This window comes from Hemitrygon akajei, chromosome 25 (genome assembly GCF_048418815.1).
Source record: "Hemitrygon akajei chromosome 25, sHemAka1.3, whole genome shotgun sequence".
NCBI classification, from domain to species: Eukaryota; Metazoa; Chordata; class Chondrichthyes; order Myliobatiformes; family Dasyatidae; genus Hemitrygon; species Hemitrygon akajei.
In genome coordinates this window covers 29,099,316-29,120,839 of record NC_133148.1, presented here as the reverse complement: position 1 = coordinate 29,120,839, position 21,524 = coordinate 29,099,316, and the positions used below count along the sequence as shown (strand labels likewise).

The following is a 21,524-nucleotide window of genomic DNA, read 5'->3' as shown; positions in this document are numbered from 1 at the left end:
CCAAGGTGTGTGGATTTCTGAACTAAGCAATTTGCTGCATCTATACTAACGAATTACCGTGCTGATAGAATTAACTCAAGTGGAAGTTAAACTGCATCTCCATCTGTGGTGGGAGCAGTCAAGCATCAGATTGCAAGTCCCTACGAGGAGATAATCGGGGTCTCCCGGGAGCATCCACTGGGCCCTTAGGATCCCACCCATCCATCGCCCTCTCGGGCGGGAGATTCCCATACTTAAAAACAAGAAGGGTCAGGTTGGGAAACAGTTTCTTCCCCCAGGCCATTAGGCTTTTGAACTCCCTGCCATATTGCATTTGAAGTTTCACTGGTTGATCTATTCTGTACCCTACAATATTTAATTTATGCACTTTACTTTGTTTATTTATGTGTAATTTATTTGTTGCTTAGGGTTGTTATAGGGAGACAAACTCCCATTACCTATTAAATGCTCCCAATGTGTGCGCCTCAAATAGGCTCTTACAACCATGTCCAGCTCCTGGCCTTAACGTGTGACTTAGCTACTAAGCCTGGCAGAACCATTCCTGCTGACAGGAGAAGGGGCAAAGGCGGGTTACTTCAAACAGATGGGGCTTGTCAGCCATGGTTAACAGCTCATCTAGGAGCAGGGAAACACTGATCTCAAACCTTTACTGCTCTGTGGCTATAGCTACTCATGGGGAGGACTTCACGAGTAAACCCAGAGCTGGTGTCCCTACGGCAGTCCTACGTTGAGTTCAATGCTGACTGGCAACTCCTGTGACGCTTCTGGTACCAACAGTATCGGTCTCTGCCGTTGCTTTTGGTTTATCAGATGTGTGGCGAGGGGTAGCTTGGTACGTGGGCAACAGCTTGCTCTCGTACTGCCCCGGCTTGTGTATCTAGGCAGCTAGGATGCAACATCCATGGTCAATTCTGACCGACAGAGGCCTCAACCAATTCCTCTGTAGATTTTATCCTTACTTTCCCAAGTTATTGTGTGTTTATTATTCCTCTCCACACCTCATGGCACATCAGCCATTTCTTTAGCATTTTTGTCTTTTTTTAAGAACTAGCTTGATACCCATATGGGTGGAAAGCGTGCTCAGATATAGCCGGATTTGAACCCGGGACCACTCACCTCGAAGTCCAGTGCTGATGCCACTACACCACTGGCTGGCTAATTATGTGTTATATGTACCCTAGTCCAGAGAAACACTTAATGTATGTATATCGTTAAATGACAAACTTGATGAGGTAGACAGGAAAGCTCAGACAAGCAAGTACACAGATTGGCCTGGCTCATGAATCAATGGCTATATGATGGAGCAGGATAATTCCACAAAACTATGAAAGGACACGAAGCTGTGCTAATAGATTCGATTTTATTTTGAAGATAAGCAAGGCTCCTCAGATTACACATAAAACTATCCACTTTGTATTAAGTCAGGCCGGAACAGAGTTCAACTAAAATACTGACATTTCCACATTGGACTATTGGTGTGAATCTGAGAGGCGCTGGAGGACAAGTTGTTGAAAGCTGAAGGTTTCAATGGTTCAGTGGGTAGATGTCCACACATTGTGCAGAGAATGGAAACTGCCCAAAGCTGGGCAGCTCAGCTCTGTAGTCTGTGTTCAGCACAGTCCATCAAAGTAATCGATCCACAATATTCAGCAGCTTCCAGGATCTGAAGAGTGCAGACATCACTGCCCATTCCCTCGTCGCAAACCCGCGTACCCCCAAAGAAACAAAAGTAATCCCACCCACTCCCCATCCTGAAAAAAAAACGTCTTCTCCCTTGGCTAAACAATCATTTCCAGGTGCCTGGCGTATTCAATGACCTGCTTGGCCAGTTCTGTGGATGGGATTGTGGCCTCCTCTGGCTTCTGCTGCTGGCTGGTAAATGAATAGTAGTTATCCGGGCCCAGCAGCCAGCCCCTCTGAGGAGAGACAGACAGACACAAGTGAGTGACAGGATCCTGCCAATTCAGTCATCACACAAAAACTCTGCCCCTTCAGGTGAGGGCTTATTACATTTTATTTTTTGAATGAGGAAGTCCATTTCAGGCCATGCTATCTAATCTCACTCAATCTCCTGACACATCACATCTCAGCCCTACGACCAATTTCATCCCCTGTCTTGAATCACACGACTCACATTTACTAGCATTTCTATTCTGCTTGGTATAACTCGACTGCTCAAACCTCATAACCAATAATATCCATACAAACCAAATCTCAGTCTGCCACTCACCTTTGTAAATCATTAACACCCATATCCATTAATATTCCAAGTCCAATTCTGCATTTTAGAGTGACAGAAAAGTACAGCACAGAATCAAGCTCTTCAGCCCATCTAGTCTGCACTAAATAATTTAAACTGCCTACTCCCATCAATCATAGCCCTCCATAACCCCTACCATCCATGAACCTATCCAAACTTCTCTTAAACACTGAAATCAAGCTTGCATAGACTGTGGCAGCCTATCCCACTCTCTGAATGAAGAAGTTTCCCCTTGTGATCCCCTTAAACTTTTCAACATTCACACTTAATCTTTTGTGCTCCTGTCTTCAAATTTCTATTTCCAGCCTGAGCATGAAGTTGCTTCTGAAAGGATCATGATACTTCACTGCCATGGGCAAGATCACGCCCCAGGTCAATAGTACTGCTGTAACCATTCAAAGTACATTTATTGTCAAAGTATGTATGCAGTATACATCCAAGTTTTGTCCTCCCCACAGAGAGCCACGAAACAAAAGATCAATCATGGAACCAACACCTAACATTAAACCCCCCCCAACCCCCACATGCAAAAAAAATGTAAATGGCAACCAAAAAACGATCAAAAAGGCATATTTCAGTAAAGTTCAGCTCAGTGTTCACCTCAGCACTGAACTGATTCCACAACCTATATGGACTCACTTTCAAGGACTCAATAACTCAGGATCTCAGTATTATTTATTAATTACTAGTTTTATTTTTGTATTTGCACAGTGTCTTCTTTTGCACATTGGCTGCTTGTCAGTCTTTGTGTGTAGTTTTTCACTGATTCTATCGTACGTGTTCTACCGTGAATATCCGATAGAAAATGAATCTCAGAGTAGTATATAGTGACAAACAAGTACTTCGATAATAAATTTACTTTGAATTTGCCCACATGAATACTGTACCCACTCAGCTGCCTAGCCTGTATTCTGATACAGGGTCTGCAACTTGTGATACAAAATTTTAATAAGAGAAGACAGGAGCGTGGTGATCTCCCAACCTACATACCGTTCAGAAGGAGCTCAGCATTTGGTTATGGACTTTATAATAAAGTTTAGTATAACAGGGACCTCAGTTCAAAGCCAACTTGCTACCTGAATCCTTACGTATCCCCAAGATGTACTGTTTCTGGTAGATTATCACAGATTTATCACTGCTCTGGGTGCAACTTTGTAATTAGGCTTCCTTCATCCCCACCTTGTGTTGAGATATCTTCATAATGTTATATAAAAAAAACATGTCAAGCTCCTGTTTGAACGCCAAATCTTTATATTAAACTTTGATTTGTTCAAGAAACTATTCTAACATATCGTCTGCAACAAATTCCCCCTCTATCATAGATGCTTTGGTCAGTAAGCACTGAACCTTCGAGAAGCAGTGTCACTGAAAAGCCTTCTGCCAGTTACCAAGAGATTCAGGGCGCAAGGTACCTACCTTTTTTGCATACTCGGTCATCTTCTTTGATGTGGTGAAAAACAGCGTCCTTGAAGCTTCGTTGAATAATATATTTTCGTATGCCTTCTCAATACACCCAGCAATTTCATCCCTGAGTGGGAAAAATAGTTACATTGATACATCTGTCTTTCGGGATGTCCCAGTGTAAAAAAAAAATGACAAGTGTGGTCATCACTGTATCGTTGGAAACATGACAACTAATGTGAACGGCATTTGCGGTGGATAAATCTGTTGTTTTTTCCCCAACAGAACTGGGTAAGTGATAAATATGCCCCCCCCTCCCCAATACCTCATTTATGCAACTCCCTGCTGAATGTTTGCACTGAATCGTGCGCAGACACTCAGAGGTACTGCAGATGCTGGAAATCTAGAGCAACAATGTGCTGGAGGAGCTCAGCAGCTCTATGGAGACTTCTTGGGCCAAGACGCTTCATCAGGACTGGAAAGGCAGTGTGGGTGTGAGGGCGGGAGGGGAGAAGTCAGAGTAAGAAAACCGATTTCTCAAACTTTTAGTAATTACCCCCCCCCCCACTATTCCCCATCATTTCCCTCTCACACCTCTTCCTACCTGCCCATCATCTCCCTCTGGTGCACCTCCCCTTTCCTTTTCTTCCATGGTCTGCTCCAGCCCTTTAACTCTTCCACCAATCGACTTCCCAGCTCTTTACTTCCTCTCCCAGTTTCACCCATCACCTGCCACCTTGTACTTCTTCTTTGCTTCACCCCCACCTCCTTATGCTGGCTTCGACCCCCTCCCTTTCCAGTCCTGATGAAGGGTCTCGAACTAAAACGCTGACTGTTTATTCTCATCCAAAGATGCTGAGCTTCTCCAGCATCTTGTGAGCACTGCACTGTGAACGTTTCCCAGCTCAAACTTCCGCGATATGAAGCTTCTATACATCTTGCCTTGCTCTAAGCTTATACGACCCGCATCCAGGCCTTTCCATCTACGGCCAAACAATGCTGCTTTTAACGATTTGCTAAAAGCACACAGTGGGTCAAGCAGCAACTGTGGGAGGAAAGAAGTGCCGACGTTTCCATTTGAAAGCCTACACCAGGGCTCTCAGTGAGAGGTGGCTGCAGAATGTAAGGGAGCAGAGCTGGACCCTCCTGACTCTAACACAACAGTTCCTCCCCCACAGATGCTGATGGTCTGTCACTCCAGATTCCAATATCTGCAGTCTCTTGCATCTCCACTCTCTTTGCCTTTGTTTGAAGTACCTCAACACACGTCTATCACTAAACCTGTACTGAGTTTGCCCATAGGCGGATTCCCAACTTAAGGAGGGACAAAACAAACACTATTAGCTCAAAGTGAGACTGAATTATGGACTTAATTGCAATCCCCGCCTTAGAACCTTTTCCAGATACTCATCGCCCACCATGAACGATCACCAAAACTGGATATAGTATTCTCAATGAACTGATTCATCAGAATCAGATATATTATCACCGTTTTAAACGATCTGAAATATTTTCACTCTATATTTAACTCTCCTAGTGATAAAAACATTTTATTTCTTAATTTTGCTCCAAATGTCCCAGGTTGTGGGACATCAATTATTCCTACATTTTTTCTTTCAGTCTTACAATCCTAGCAGTTATACACATGCATGGCTCTAAGTCCCTTCCTCAAACATGTCCACAGCTGATCACAATCTCTCCCCTCCAAGGTTACAGCACCCACATAAATCAGTTTTCACCTACCAACTCCCTTAAATTCTGCCTAAAATTTCACAGTGCTCAACGTGACCATGTGCTTTTTTTGGGAGACCTTACATAACAACTGTCAGGCAGGTCTTGTGGTCCTCTGTGGCAAGGACGCTACGTAATTTCCTGACCCAAAAATCTGCCTGCCTTGCATTCAATGCCTTGGCCTTGGCATCTCTGGGATGAAAATTCCAGAGATCCACAACCCTCAGAACTCCCCCCACCTGAGCAATGCAAGTGGTCAAGGGGACTCAGCAACTTGGAGCCACCACAACTCCCCATTGCAAGTAGTTAAAGGTACTGAAGGATGACAAGGATATTTTATTTTTAAATTTGGAGATACAGCATGGTTACAGGCCATTCTGGCCCTACGAGCCTGCGCCGCCCAATTACACCCACGTGACCAATAAAACTACTGACCCGCACATCTTTGGAGCGTGGGAGGTAACCAGAGCACCCGGAGGAAACCCATCACAGATAGATAGATAGATAGATAGATAGATACTTTATTCATCCCCATGAGGAAATTCAACTTTTTTCCAATGTCCCATACACTTGCTGTAGCAAAACTAATTACATACAATACTTAACTCAGTAAAAAAATATGATATGCATCTAAATCACCGTCTCAAAAAGCATTAATAGCTTTTAAAAAAAGTTCTTAAGTCCTGGAGGTAGAATTGTAAAGCCTAATGGCATTGGGGAGTATTGAACGTACGAATTTCTTACAGACAGTGGTAGGAATTTAACTCAGGCCGCTGGCGCTGTAGTACTGTTACACTAAATGCTGTGTTATTGTGCCACCCCCTAAAGTCTCAGTATAAAATCTTCAGTTGAAGATCAGATTAGTGTATAGGGGCTTGAAGCAACTATGCTCTGGGAAAACACAAGGTTCCGAAATACTCTTGAATCGTGTATTCAAATTTTTCACATTCAATTCAATCATTGAATGAAAAGGTACCTTTCAGTTAGAAATATTGAAGTAACGCAAGCTGCCACTCAGCCCACCTTACCCGTGCTAGCTCAAGTTCTGGCTAATCCCGTTGTACTGGGCCAATTCAGAGTCCACTCTGAGAACAGCACACAGGAGACTGGGTGACAGTCAGGAAGGCGAACGGGGTTAAACAGCCCAACAGCAGTGTGGCCATCCCCTTCAACAACACTTTGGATACTGTTGGTGGGGGGGATGACCTAGCACGGTAAAGTCACAGCACTGGTCTTTAGCACTGAGTCTGGCTCTGTGACTCAACGGGAAATTGGGTGCGGGGGGGAGAAGAGGCAAGCCATGGTGATGGGGGATTCATTAGCTCGGGGAAACAGAAAGGAAGTTCTGTGGACAACGAGTTTCCCGGATGGTATGTTGCCTCCTGGGCCAGGCCATCTTGGATTGAGTCTTCAGCATACTTAAGTGGGATGATGAGCAGCCAGAGGTTGTGGCCCATTATCAATAACATGGATAAGACAACTGATGAGGTTCCGCAAAATGAGTTCAGGGAGATAGGTGCTAACTGAAAGGAGAAGCTTCCAGGTTTGTGATCTCAGAATTGCTACCTCTGCCACGAGCTAGTCAGGCTAGAGTGTTTGTGGAGAAAGATGCTGTAAAGACCTCAGACAGAGTCAAAAGGTCGAGTGAGCATGGTGGGACTGATGTTCTGAGATGCGGATATTTAAATGCAACTAGTATTGTAGGACAGAGTGGGAGGGATTAAAAGGGGAGGGGTGGTGTTACTAGTTAGGGAAAATGCCACAGCAGTGCTCAGTCAGGACAGAATGGAGAACTAGTGAGATGAGTATGGGTGGAACTGAGGAACGACCACGTTAACAGGGCTAATATTATAGACCAGCCAACAATCAGTGGGGATTTAGAGGAACAAACTTGTAGAGATTTCAGACTGTTGCAGGAAATGCAAGGCACAGACAAAACGCTGGAGGAACTCAGCAGGCCAGGCAGCATCTATGGAAAAGAGTAAACAGTCGAAGTTTCGGCAGGTCTGTACTATTTTTTCCATAGACGCTGCCTGGCCTGCCGAGCTCCTCCAGTGTTTTGTGTGTGTTGCTTGGATTTCTAGCATCTGCAAGTTTTCTCTTGTTTGAGGTTGTTACAGTAGGTGATTTTAACTTTCCACATATTGACTGGGACTCCCACACTGTAAAAAGACTAGATGGGATAGAATTTGTCAAATGTGTTCAGGAAAGTTTCAGTACATAGAAGCCCCAAATGAGAGAGTGTGAGATCTCCTATTAGGGAATGAGACAGGACAGGTGACAGAAGTTTGTGTAAGGGAACACCTTGCATCCAGTGATCATAATGCCATTAATTTCAAATTAAATATGGAAAAGGACAGGTCTGCTCCACGGGTTGGAGAAAGGCCAATTTGGATGAGATCAGAAAGGATCTGGAAAGTGTGGATTGGGAGAGGCTGCTTTCTGGCAAAGGTACACTTGGTAAGTGGGAGGCCTTCAAAGTGAAATTTTGAGAGTACAAAGCTTGTATGTGCCTGTCAGAATAAAAGGTAAAGATAACATGTTTAGGAAACCTTGGTTTTCAAGAGATACAAGTCCTTGGTTAAGAAAATAAAAGAGGTGCTTAGCAGGTATAGTCATGTAGGAACAAATGAGATACTTATGGAGTACAACAAATGCAAGAAAACGCTTCAGAAAGTAACTGGGGGGCTAAAAAAAGGCCCAACAATTAGTTGCTCTAACAGACAAGGTGAAGGAGAATCCTAAGGGATTCTACTGCTATGTTATGAGCAAAAGGCAAAATTAATCTTCTGGAAGATCAGAATGGTAATCCATGCGTGGAGCCAAGAGATGGGGGGAGATCTTAAATGGATTTTCTTTTGCATCTGTATTTAATTGGGAGGCAGAACCAGAGTCCATAGATGTAAGGCAATGCAGTGGCACAGACATGGAATCTATACAGATCACAGAGGAGGTGTCTGCTGTCTCGAGGCAAATTAGGATGGAAAAATTCCCCAAGGGCCTGACAGGGTGTTCCCTCAGACCCTGTGGAAAGCAAGTGCAGAAACTGGAGGGGTCCTAGCAGAGCTATTTAAATCATCCTTAGTGACAGGTGAGGTACCAGAGGATTTGCAGCACAATTAATATTGTTTCATTGTTTAAGGAAGGCTCTAAAATAAACCAGAAAATTAAAGGTCGGTGAGCCTGACATCAGCAGTGGGAAAGTTATTGGAAGATATTCTAAGGGACCGGATATATGAGTGCTTGGATAGACAAGGACTGATTAGGGATCATCAGCATAGCTTTGTGCGAGGTAGGTTATGTCTAACCAATCTTATAGAGATTTTCCAAGGAAGTTACCAGGAAAATTGAAGAGGGCAAGGCAGTGGATGTTGAATACATGGAATTTAACAAGGTCCCACATAGGAGGTTGGTCAGGAAGGTTCAGTCACTCGGCAATCGAGGTATTAAACTGGATTAGACATTGGCTTTGTGTGAGAAGCCAGAGAGAGGTAGTAGATGGTTGCATCTGACTGGAGGCCTGTGGAGTGCCACAGAGATTGTTGTTTGGCATCTATATCAATGATTTGGGTGATAATGTGGTTAACTGGATCAGCAAATTTGCAGATGACACCAAGATTGAAAATCTTCCTAACTGTCCATTTCACTCACAGAGCTTGTAGTGGGATCTGGACCAGCTGGAAAAATGGGTTGAAAAATGGCAGATGGAATTTAATGCAGACAAGTGCGAGGTGATACACTTCAGTAGGATCAACCAGGGCTACGACTTACACAGTGAATAATAGGGTACTGAGGAGCGTGGTAAACAAACTGATCTGGGAATACAGGCTCATAATTCATTGAAAGTGCTCACCTACATACAGGTAAAATGTAAATAAGGTTGAAAGAATACAGAGAAAATTTACAAGGATGTTGCTGGGGCTAGAGGATGCAAGTTATAAGGAAAGATTGAAGAGTTAGGACTTCATTCCTTGTAATGTAGAAGATCGAGGGAAGACTTGATAGAGATATACAAAATTTTCGGGTAATTGTAAGCAGGGTTTTTCCATTGAGGTTGGTTGGGTCTACACCTACAGATTGTAAAAGGTGAAAAGTTTAAGGGGAACATGAGGGGAAACTTCTTCACTCAAGAGGGTTGTGAGAGTGTGGACTGAGCTGCCAGCACAAGTGCTGCATGCAAGCTCGATTTTAACATTCAAAAGTATGGATAGGTACATGGATGGGAGGGGTATGGAGGGCTATGGACCGGGTGCAGGTCGATGGGACTAGGCAGTTTAATTGGTTTGGCGTGGACTAGATGGGCCAAAGGGACTTTTTCCAATGCTGTACTGTTCTATGATTCTTTAACAGTGGGTGCAGATTCATTATGTTTTGTGTGAGGTAAAATATCTTTGCAGAGATTTTAGACAATGGGGATTGGATTGAAGAGTACATTTTGGATAATATCAGCTATGATATTAGATGGTTATCACAGCAGCATCGCAGTTAGCATGACGCTATAACAGTTCAGTGCGTTCCCAAGTTTGGAGGTCAGCTCCTGTGCTGTCTGTAAGAAACATCAATTGTTTATTTCTTTGCAAAGATGCTGCCTGACCTGCTGAGTTCCTCCGGGGCGGGGGGGGGGGGGGTGGTGGTGGGAGAGAGGGGCAAGGGGGGCGAGGGCACACGCACGTAAGACAACCTCGAATTTATGATTTGCTGTAAGGAGTTTGTACATTTTCCTTGTGACTAAATGGGTTTCCTCCCACAGCCCAAAGAAATACTGGATAGTAGGATAATAGTTAGTGGTAAATTGCCTTGTGATTAGGGTAGTGTTAAATCGGGGGATTGTTGGGCGGTGTGACTTGTTGGGCTGGAAGGGTCTATTCCACACCATCTCTAAATAAATAGATAGATAAATAAAGTGAAATTGGAGGAGCTTAGGTGGCACTGTAGCATAGCGGTTAGTACAACGCTTTACAGTACAGGCAACACAAGATCAGTTTCCGTTGCTGCCAGTAAGGAGTTTGTACGTTCTCCCCATGACTTTCCTCCAGGTGCTCTAGTTTCTCCCCCGTCACAGTCCAAAGACATGCAGGTTGGTAGGTTAATTGGTCATTGTAAATTGTCCTGTGACCAGGCTAGGGTTAAATCAGGGCCTGTTTCATGCTGTATCTCTGAATAAATAAATACACTCCCATTTCTTAACTCTTTACTGTGAGACTGAAGTCAGCAAAGGACAAGTTTCTTTCCCTGACGGACACAAGTAAACCAGCTGAATTGGTTCAGTTACGATGTTTACACTGAATTTTAATTTTCACAGCTAATTTTACCTTCTAGTTACTGGATTAGTCCACTGGGTATCTACTGGCTGCACAGCCTTGGGCAGAGCTTCTCAAAACAAAGTCAGCCAAGATGAGGTCTGGTACTTACCTTATGGTATCAAGCAGAATATCAATGAAGAAAGTGTAGCTTTCGGCAGGGATGTTTCCCTTTGCTAGAAAAACCTTGTTGTAGCTGCCTTCCATTAGATACTGAAACAGGAACAGTACACAGCCCGTGAGAAATAGCAACCTGAATTTTTAAACTATACATTCAATTCATATTTTAGGTGCCCTTTAAAAATGGATTATTGAAAAGCTACATCTGAGACCGAAACACAAAAAACGTAAAACAGAACTGGATACACCAGAGATAAGACCATATGACATAGCAGCAGAATTAGGCCATTTGGCCCAGTCTGCTCTGCTATTCTATCATGGCTGACTTATTATTCCTCTTAACCCTATTCTCCTGCCTTCTTACCTGTAACCTTTGACACCCTTAATAATCAAGAACCTGAAAAATAAGTCCAGTATTAAGGACGAGATTTCAGAGCGCTTGGAGGCACATAATAAAATTGGCCAAAGTCAGCATGGCTTCCTCAGGGGAAATCCTGCTTGACAAATCTATTGGAATTATTTGCGGAAAAAAGAGACAGGAGTGACAAAGGAATCAGTAGACATTGTTTACCTGGATTTTCAGAAGGCTTTTAACAAATACTGCACATGAGGCTGCTTAGCAAGAGCCCATGGTATTACAGGTAAGATACTAGCAAGGATAGAAGATTGGCTCTGTGGCAGGAGGCAAACAGTTGGAATAAAGGTGACCATTTCTGTTGGCTACCAGTGACAAATGGTGTTCCACAAGGGTCAGTATTGGACTTCTCTTAAAAGTTAAAATTGTATCTATCATTTCTGCTGGCAGCTTGTTCCACTGTCTTACCACCCTCTAAGTGAAGAAGTTCCCCCTCACGTTCCCCTTAAGCATTTCACCTTTCAACCTTGGCCCATGACCTCTAGTTCTAGTCTCACCCACCCTCAACAGAAAATGCCTGCATTTACCCTGTCTATACCCCTCATAATTTTAAAAGTCTGGTTTTTAAAAAAAAGTGGGGACAACCATACCATAGGATGTAAAACAAGTCTTAAACGTAATTCCTTTAAATGACACCCAAACAATGGTTAAAGCTGCTGCAGCTCCTATTAGCTGCCATTAACCACAGTAAGCTGGAATGGAAACTGCAGGAAGGTTTTAATCAGCTGGGCCAGGGAACTCGAAGTAAATTGGTGGAATAGTGTTCACTTAGAGACAAAATTTATTGAATTGCCACCACAACGATTTTGTGATTTACAAACAGCCTCTGCTTTTTCTAGCAGCAAATAGTCATTGTGGTCCAGTTGTTGCCACTTCAAGCTGCTTTAGACCTGCACAACGTCGAGTCACAGACTGATAACATCTCTGCCACAAAATGCTCGGGAGAGACAGCGATCTTCAACAAAGGAGTCTAACCAGCCACCCTTCACATGCTCCTCACCATCAACAACCTGGGAGTCAAACCATGGAGCAAAGCTCACATAAACACCATAGCTACAACAGCAGGTATGAGACTAGCCACCTTGCAGCACGCTCCTGACCTGAAATACCTACCAGGCATCCTAACAGTGTGATGGAACACTCTTCACTTGCCTGCATGAATGGAGTGCCAACAACTATCAAACAGCTCCCCTCTACCCAGGACAGGGTAAGCAACTCGATTTGTACCACGTCAAAGGAATTCATCCCCTCCACATCAGTGTATCCCACCTACAAAATGCAGGCAATTACTCACCTAGTTTACATATGGATCAAGAGGATGAATAAGCCACTCAGCTTTTCAAGACCGATCCATTATTTAATAAAATTGCTGCCGATGTAACTAATTTAACTCTGCACTCCTGGGGTAACTTTTCACCCCCTCGCAAAATCAAGCACCTTGAGGGAGAATTTGTAGTAACGCATATAAAATGCTGGAGAAACTCGGCAAGTCAGGCAGCATCTACGGAAATTAATAAAGAGTTGATCATCCAGGCCAAGAACATTGATGAAGGATCTTGGCCCAAAACATGGACTGTTTATTCCTTTCTATTGATGCTGCCTGACCTGATGAATTCCTCCAGCATTTTGTGTGTTGCTCTGGATTTCCCTTGTGGATATTCAGATACTCTTGCTTTGGGGACCATTCCAGGTTTAGATTGTCAGAGAAAAAAGTAGCATGTTTATTGTATTAAAACAACTTTATCTCCTATTTATAAAATGTGCCCCAATTCGAGATTATTCTCCAAGAGGAAACATCCTTTCCACATCTCAAGATACCTTGGGGTCCTTTGCTATAATTAAACACCCTCTTACTCTAGTAAACTCTAAGAAATATAAGCTTAGCCCATCCAACACTTCCTTAGAAGGCAGGCTGTCCGTTCCTAGTATTAGTCCAGTTAATATTTTCTGAATTGCTTCCAACAGATTAACATTATTCCTCAAATAAGAGACCAATAACTGTAGACGGTACTCTTCCTGTGATCCCACCAATGACCCAAAGCACTTTTGTATTCCGTTCCTATAATAAGAACATTGTTAGATTCCCTAATTCCCCAAGTTTCTCGGTATACACATCATCAACGATCCACCTGGACTGTACATACCGGCTTTGTGGCAAAAAAAATAGCACGACAGTGTCTCTTCCATCTCAGGCGACTGAAGAAGCTCGGCGTGGGCCCCCAAATCCTCAAGGCCTTCTACAGGGGCACAACTGAAAGCACACTGACTGGCTGTATCAATGCCTGGTACGGGAATTGCACCAAACTGGATCGCTGGTCACTTCAGAGAGTGGTACGGACAGCCCAGTGCATCTGTGGATGTGAACTTCCCTCCACTGAGGACATTTACAGCAGCAGGTGCAGAAAGAAGATCTGGAAGATGATTGGGACACCAGTCACCCCGACCACAAACTGTTTCAGCTGCTTCCGTCTGGCAAACAGTACCGCAGCATTAAATCCAGGACCAACAGGCTACGGGACAGCTTCTTTCTACAGGCCATTAGACTTTTAAATTCACATGTCTGCACATTGCAACAGAGTCACAACGCAAAGATTTTTACTCCCTCACATTGTGGGATGGATGGAAGATTTAAATAAATTCTACTCTGTACCTGTAACTAGTCTTTTGCAAATTATGTACCGCAACAACCACTCGGTATTTAGATCACTGCTCGTTTCCTGCCAAAGTGAACCACTCCACCTTTCTTCACATTATATTCCATTTGTGAAATTTTTGCACACTCATTTACAACCCTTTGTAGCTTTCTGATATCCACTTCATAACTTTTCCTACTCACCTTACATTCCTTAAGAGAATGCTTTAGAATCAGGAGTTCCCAGTCTGGGGTCCCCTACCCCTTGCTTAATGGTAATCGTCCATGGCGTAGAGAGGGTTGGGAGACCCTGCTTTAGAACACAGAACAGTACAGGCCCTTCGGCCCATGACGTTGTGTCCACCTTTTAACCTAGCCTAAGTTCAATTTAGCACTTCCCTTCCGAATAGCTCTCCATTTTTCTATCATCGTGTGCTTACCCAAGTCTCTTAAATGTTCCCAATTTTTCTGCCTCCACCACCACTTCTGGCAGCAGGTCCCACACATCTACCACTTGTGTAAATAACTTAACCCTGACATCCGCTGCTTACTTCCTTCAAAACACCTTAAAGTTACTCCCCCTCGTATTAGCTATTTCCTCCAGCTGCCCGCTCTATAAATGCCCCTTATCTTGTACAACTCTATCAAATCACCTCTCACCCCCTTCACTCCAAAGTGAAAAGCCCTAGCTCAGGGATGGCCAACCTATGGCACATTGGATGATTAAAAGTGGTGCATTGCACCCCTTCTAATAAAATAATTTAATAAAATAATGAAAAAGTAAGCCTACTCGTGCAAAAAGTATTAACCAAAAACCGATTTGTTGAAAAAAAAATCTATAACAGGAATTCAAGTAGCTTAGAGGTAGAAATGGGTCTGCACCAGCGGTGCGTCGCAGGTTTTTGCCAGTCAGTTTACAACTAACACTCGTATGCTACGGAGTTGTGCTTTGTTTGTCCTTTGCGAACATTTGCAGTTTTGTACTTTTTCGAAAATTAAGCCTTGTTTTTACATTCAGTTACCCATCACAGTGCAAAAGAAAACGAGCAAAAGAAAAGCAGGAAGTGAATTCAATAAACGAATTCAATAAAACAGTGGGAAAATGAGTTCTTTATTTTTAACGGGTCTGTCAGGAAAACCGTTGTGCATTGTTTGTGAAAACACTTTCTCACATAATAGAAGGCATGATCTTAATAGACACTATAAAACACAACATCAGACTGAAATAGAAGGAAAACTGAAGCTAGTGCTTGGGTCTGAGTTATAGAAAGAATATGTGATTAAGAAAAAGGAAGAATTCAAAAGAAGACAAAATATATTTGTTAAAAGTCTCATTAAGGTAAGTAATGTTTATCTCGTTTTTATATTAAATCAACATATCATGTAAAAATGCTAAATATGTCTATATTATCATTTTTACAGAATTGAATGGGGGGGTACGAGAGTTGTATGGCGCATTTGAACTCATGCGTGAAAAAATTGACGCATGGAATGTAAAAGGTTGGCCAACCCTGCCCTAGCTCACTCAGCCTTTACTGAAAGGACACACTCTCTAATCCAGGCAATATCCTGGTAAATCTCCTCTGCACCCACTCTGAAGTTCCCACACTCTTCCTATAATGAGGGAACCAGAACTGAACACAATACTCCAGGTTTGTTTTCTGTTAGCCAATGAATCTGCCATCGGTGATATTCCTTTTACACTATACAGGGGGTTCCCAAACTTTTTGTATGCCATGGACCAATACCATTATGCAAGGGCTCTGTGGACCCCAGGTTGGAAACCCCTGCCCTATGCACGCTAATTTACCAATTTTGATTTATGTTTTGATTTATTACTTTTGATTCGGCATCTTATTTCAATGTTGTTTGGAAATCTAATTAAATCTCATTGGCTGGTTCCCCTTATTCACAGAGTATATTCTTTATTTGAAAAACTAGAATAAATTGGTCAAACACAATTTCCCTTTCACAAACCAATGCTGACTTTGCCTGACAAGTGCTCCATGCAGTAATTGTCATCTCTACCATCAAGACCAAAGGCAGAGGGTGCAGGCTCCCCAAATTATTCGGCACCCTGATCATCTTTCATTACGGAACACCCCCATCCAAAAGCATTAAAGGAATATCTTCACTCGAAGGACTGCTGCAGCTCAAAACAACAGTTGACCTCACCTTCTTAAAGGTAATTTGGGAAGGACTATTAATGCTGGGCTTGTCAACAACACCCCAGTCCCAAGAGGTAAATAAATAACTACTCTTATTGCCACATTGCACCACTGTGAAGACCAAGTAATCAGGAAATTGTTATTACTGTTCCTTTGTGGCACATCGAGTAGTTTTTTTTTGCCGTTTTCGTATATTTGACTGTTTTTTTTAAATGAGGCCGAGTTGCTAGCTCGATGCTCAACCCAACACGGATGGAAAGAGTGCAAGGACCAGGAAATAACACCTCATTTAGCCTACTACTGAGTCTTTCCTCTTGCTTCACACAAACTCCTCTCTTTTAACTTCACCCACTTCCTGCTGACAGACCTCCCTTTTGTTTCTCATTGTCCTTTTTTATTCAGCTATGTCAACACCATCATTATGTGATGTGCCTTATGATGTGGGCGATCATAGTCTTCCATCTGTCTTGCCCTTGATTCTTCTTGGCAAATTTTTCTACAGAAGTGGTTTGCTATTGCTGCCTTCTGGGCAGTGTCTTTACAAGACGGGTGACCCCAGCCATTATCAATACCCTTCACTGGCGTCAGTGGTTGCATAAACAGGTCTTGTGATCTGTACCCGCAGCTCGTACGACCATCCACCACCTGCCCCCAGGGCTTCACATGACCCTGATCAGGGACTAAGCAGGTGCTACACTTTGCCCAAGGGTGACCTACACGCTAGCATAGGGAAGGAGCACCTTACACCTCGTTTGGTAGAGATGTATCTCCACCCCACCACTTCTAAACCTTGTTACATTTGTAATTACAGCCAGTATCAACTAAAAGTTGTCACTCTCTCCCTCTCTCTACGGACATTGCCTGACCCACTGCCGATTTCTAGTATTGCCTACTTCTATTTGAGATTTCTGGTATTTATGATATTTGACCTTGTCTAATTGGTTACAGGTGAATGTATGAGAATTCAACGCAACGACAAAAAACTCTTGACAAATGCCCGAAACTGGCTTTTGGCTACAAGTCTGAATGGTCAAAGAGATAGGTGCTGTTGTCAGGAGAAAGGTTGCCTAGAATAAATGCAAATACCCCTCAGCTAGCCATCCTGTTCTGTGCCCATGCCCCAGCAGTATGTTACCTGCTCGAGTGAGACTGGGTGTTTGATGTAGACGTTGGTCTGTATGTCTTTTGCAGGTAGTCTCTCCAGCTCTGTGTGGAATTCAGCCACCCGGTTCTGAGATAGAAGAAACAGTAGGTTCAATCCCAATAGCTGATGTTTGTAGGCAGACTCAGGCAATTCATCCCTGCGAAGTTAAAGAAAACTTGTATTTATATCTCGATGACAAGTTATTCCCTATTCAATGAAACTTCCACACTTAACTGTAGCCACCTTTACATTTTAATTTGTCATTCTTCAATACGAGTGTAAAGGCGAACAAACCATTTGTTACTTCAAATCTGAAGCAGGATAATTAAAATCAGAATCAGGTTTATTATCACCGGCATGTGACGTGAAATTTGTTAACTTAGCAGCAGTTCAATGCAATACATAATCTAGAAGAGAAAAAATAAAATAAAAAACAAGTAGATCAATTACAGTATATGTATATTGAATAGATTATAAAAAACAGAAATACTGTATATTAAAGAAAAGTGAGGTAGTGTCCAAGGGTTCAATGCCCATTCAGGAATCGGATGGCAAAGGGAAAGAAGCTGTTCCTGAATCGCTGAGTGCGTGCCCTCAGGCTCCTGTACCCCCTCCCCGATGGTGGCAATGAGAACAAGGTGTGACCTGGGTGATGGGGGTCCTTAATAATGGACGCTGCCTTTCTGAGACACCGCTCTCTGAAGATGTCCTGGGTACTTTGCAGGCCAGTACCCAAGATGGAGCTGACTAGATTTACAACCCTCTGTAGCTTCTTCTGGTCCTGTGCAGTAACTCCCCCCTTCCCTCCCCTTCAACCCATACCAGACAGTGATGCAGTCTGTCAGAGTGCTCTACACAGTACAACTATAGGAGCATAAAGAACACAATAAAAATACACAAAAAGTGAAAATATAAAAACAATCCTACAAAACAATGTACAAGTAATTGTAAAATACATAGATTGTATGTACAGTACTGTGCAAGTCATACTGAAAGACTTTTGCACACTAGTAATTTATGTATTGCACTGTACTGCTGCAGCAAAAAAAAAAAACAAATTTCATGACGTGTGAGCGATGATAACCCTGATTCCTATATGGATCTCTATTGTGGACTGAGAGTGGGAAGGGTACAGGGAGAGGGGAATCATGGTTGGGAAAAGAGGAAGTGAGGGGAGGGAGTGGGAAGCACCAGAGAGACATATTGTAATGATATATATCTAAGACTTTTGCACAGTACATAGATGATGCTATGCATTGTGTATGTAGTGGCGGTGGTGATGAGAGAGTGGGAGGGGGTTAATAAGTGGAGGTGTTGATCAGTCTGACAGCTTGGGGGAATGTGGCGTTCAGTTCTGACAAAGTGAGATAATGCCTTAAACACCACTCATTTAGTAACAACCTCCTTAGTTTGGCTTCAGCCTCTTTCCTTTCCAGTTCTGATGAAGGGTCATCATGAATTTAAATGCTATGTTAATTTAGGGAGAAATGTGGCCAGAAATCCGGGCGAAGCCATGCTCTCGTTTGAACAAACTTATGGGATTTTGTTTCAGGTGAAAAGAGTAATGGTTTAATGATCATTGTAAGTGTGAACCTGGAGTTTGAGAGATAAATTCAAGTCCAACTACAATCTTTCTACCATTAGGCAGGAGACTCCAATGCATAAAAACAAAAATGATCAGGATGTGAAATAGTTTCTTCCCTCAGGCCATCAGGTTTCTGAACTCCCGGCGCATCGCATGCGAAGTGTCACCAGTTAATTTGTCAGTGCTTTACAATATTTAGTTGTTTATTTAGCTCTTTATTTATTTTCACATGATTCATTTGCAGATTTTATCCTTACTTTCCTAAGTTATTGTGTGTTATGTACATGTAGTTCTGGTCTCCTTCCTTGAGGAAGGATATACTGGCTTTGGAGGTGGTCCAGAGGAGGTTCACCAGGTTGATTCCAGAGTTGAGGGAGTTACACTATGAGGAGAGATTGAGTTGCCTGGGACTGTACTCGCTGGAATTCAGAAGAATGAGATGAGATTTTATAGAAACATATAAAATTATGAAAGGGATAGATGAGATAGAATCAGGAAAGTTGTTTCCACCAGTAGGTGAGACTAGAACTAGGGGACATAGCTTCAAGATTTTGGGGGAGTAGATTTAGGACAGAGATGAGGAGGAACTGCTTTTCCCAAAGAGTGGTGAATCTGTGGAATTCTTTGCCCAGTGAAGCAGTGAAGGCTACCTCAGTGAATATATTTAAGACAAGGTTGGATAGATTTTTTGCATCGAAGGGGAATTGAGGGTTATGGGGAAAAGGCAGGTAGGTGGAGATGAGTCCATGGTCTGATCAGCCATCACCTTATTGAATGGCAGTGCAGGTTTGACAGGACAGATGGCCTACTCCTGTTTCTTGTGTACTGTTGTGATTTGCACCCCAGTCCAGAGGAATATTGTCTTGTTTGATGGTATGCATGTATATAGTTAAATGACAATAGACTTGACTTAAGCCCGCAGACTCGGATGCAAGGAAGCTCTGGTTTACCCAGGTTGACCCTATAAATAGGACAGTACAGATAAACCAATTAACTTTATTCAATCGGAATCAATCTCCTGTCTGATTTCAGCACTCCACCCCCACACAGTACACTTATGACACATGGGACAAGCAGCAGCCTGGTGCATCACACCACAGCGTGACTGGAAGTGGGATTCTCATCCACCAGGTCACAGCTTCTTCACTTCAGTCAATGTGGGCAGGTGACAACAGGTGCCTAGTAAGTAACTTGGAAAATATGTAGTTCAGGTGGCCAATGGCTACGTTGAGTTGTTCTTCGATCTTGGCGATTTACTTGCAAATGTTTTGTTAGAAGTATATATAAGTATCCTCTAAGAGGACCACAACCTTGTTATTGGGTTTAGAGGCTTGCGTGCCTCAAGGACCCGGACAGCCAAGTTGGCTGGAGTCAGGGCTTTATGCTTTGGTCCTTTGTCGGGTCAAACAGGTCAAAGGGTAGAGGCCAGACTAAGAGTGGTCCACTGGTCCTCCAGGATCGGGGGTTCAGCTCAGGTCCAACCCTAACTAGTAAAACAAAACTGTTAGGGAAACAGCAGTGAAGAATCCTTCTACATTGGTGTGCGACAGTATTCCTGAGTCTCCACCAGGGACTTGCGTGACTGACAGCAGTGAAAACTGAAAGGAAGCTACTGACATGATGAAGAAAGCCCCAAACACCACCAGAGATGGAGGACTTTCACTGCTGCCCTAAACGCCAGTGGTGTAATGGGCAGTATAACATACAAGTATTTTAAGGGCAAGCATTCGGAGGACACACAATTAACAGTGCACTGATGATGTCTCCTCACATGGTGACAAAACGTTTGCCAAGTAAATTGCCAAACTCAGAGAACAGCTCAATCCAACCAGGTGCCAAGTACTTATGAAGCAGAGGAGTTGGATGGGAGGGGACGGGCTGACAAGTGATGGCATACCAACGCGAGGGAAATTCATTGAACGATTATGAGTGGGGTAATGTTGGTCCCAATGCCTTTTGCAATAAATTTGATGTAAAACTGAATGTTACTGTTCCTTGTGAGCCCACAACAGCTTATCAATTCACCAGCATAACTTCTGATAGAAATCTAAAATAACACGCAGGCTTGAGCTGATCAACACTTGGTCCATTCAGTAAATGGTAGAGTGGAAATGTGTCTCTACCAAAGGAGGTGTAAGGCGCTCCTTCCCTCCGCTAGCCTGCGGGTCACCCGAATGGCTGAATGAGCAGCTGGTGCAGATCACAAGTCCTGGTTATGTGACCACTGATGCCAGGCAGACAATCTCTGAAGAGTATTGATAACGGCTGGGGTCACCCGTCTTGTAAAGACACTGCCCAGAAGGCGGCAACAGCAAACCACTTCTGTAGAAAAACTTGCCAAGGACAATCATTGTCATGGACTATGATTGTCATGTCATGTCATATGACATGGCACATAACGATGATGCCACATAACATTCAGGATTCAAGACAAGAAAACAAGTACCAATTACAGGAAGGACAACAGAGGCAGAACAGAACACTGCTTGGACCGTTCTCTCCCCCTACAGAAACAGCAACAAAACCCTGCAGATCGATTTTTTTTTACCGTGGTGCCTGGGGTTGAAAACCTTACTCACCATCTAGACTTCGGAAGCAATGGTTACGATATCCAAGGCCAGGTGTGTTATTTTACAAGTGTATCCTAGCAGAAGGCTAGGCCACAAGAAGGAAAAACAGAAGGAAGACAAAGTTTTTCCGCCATTTAGCACTCGAGCCTCTTTCCTCTTTCAATCAGAACATGGCCGATTGACCCCTGAACTCCATTT

General features: G+C 43.2%; 1 protein-coding gene across 1 annotated transcript in view; it reads right to left on the bottom strand.

Annotated features, from left to right (window-relative positions):
* Window positions 1–1,341: 1,341 nt before the first annotated feature.
* psmd8 (proteasome 26S subunit, non-ATPase 8) overlaps window positions 1,342–21,524 on the bottom strand; it is a 38,852-nt gene continuing 18,669 nt past the window's right edge. The window contains exons 4-7 of the mRNA XM_073029263.1: window positions 17,163–17,328; window positions 10,805–10,905; window positions 3,677–3,788; window positions 1,342–1,916 (exon numbers count right to left, since the gene is read on the bottom strand). Coding sequence (XP_072885364.1) covers window positions 1,779–1,916; window positions 3,677–3,788; window positions 10,805–10,905; window positions 17,163–17,328 — 517 coding nt within the window. The 3' untranslated portion in view covers window positions 1,342–1,778. The remainder of the gene's footprint in view (window positions 1,917–3,676; window positions 3,789–10,804; window positions 10,906–17,162; window positions 17,329–21,524) is intronic.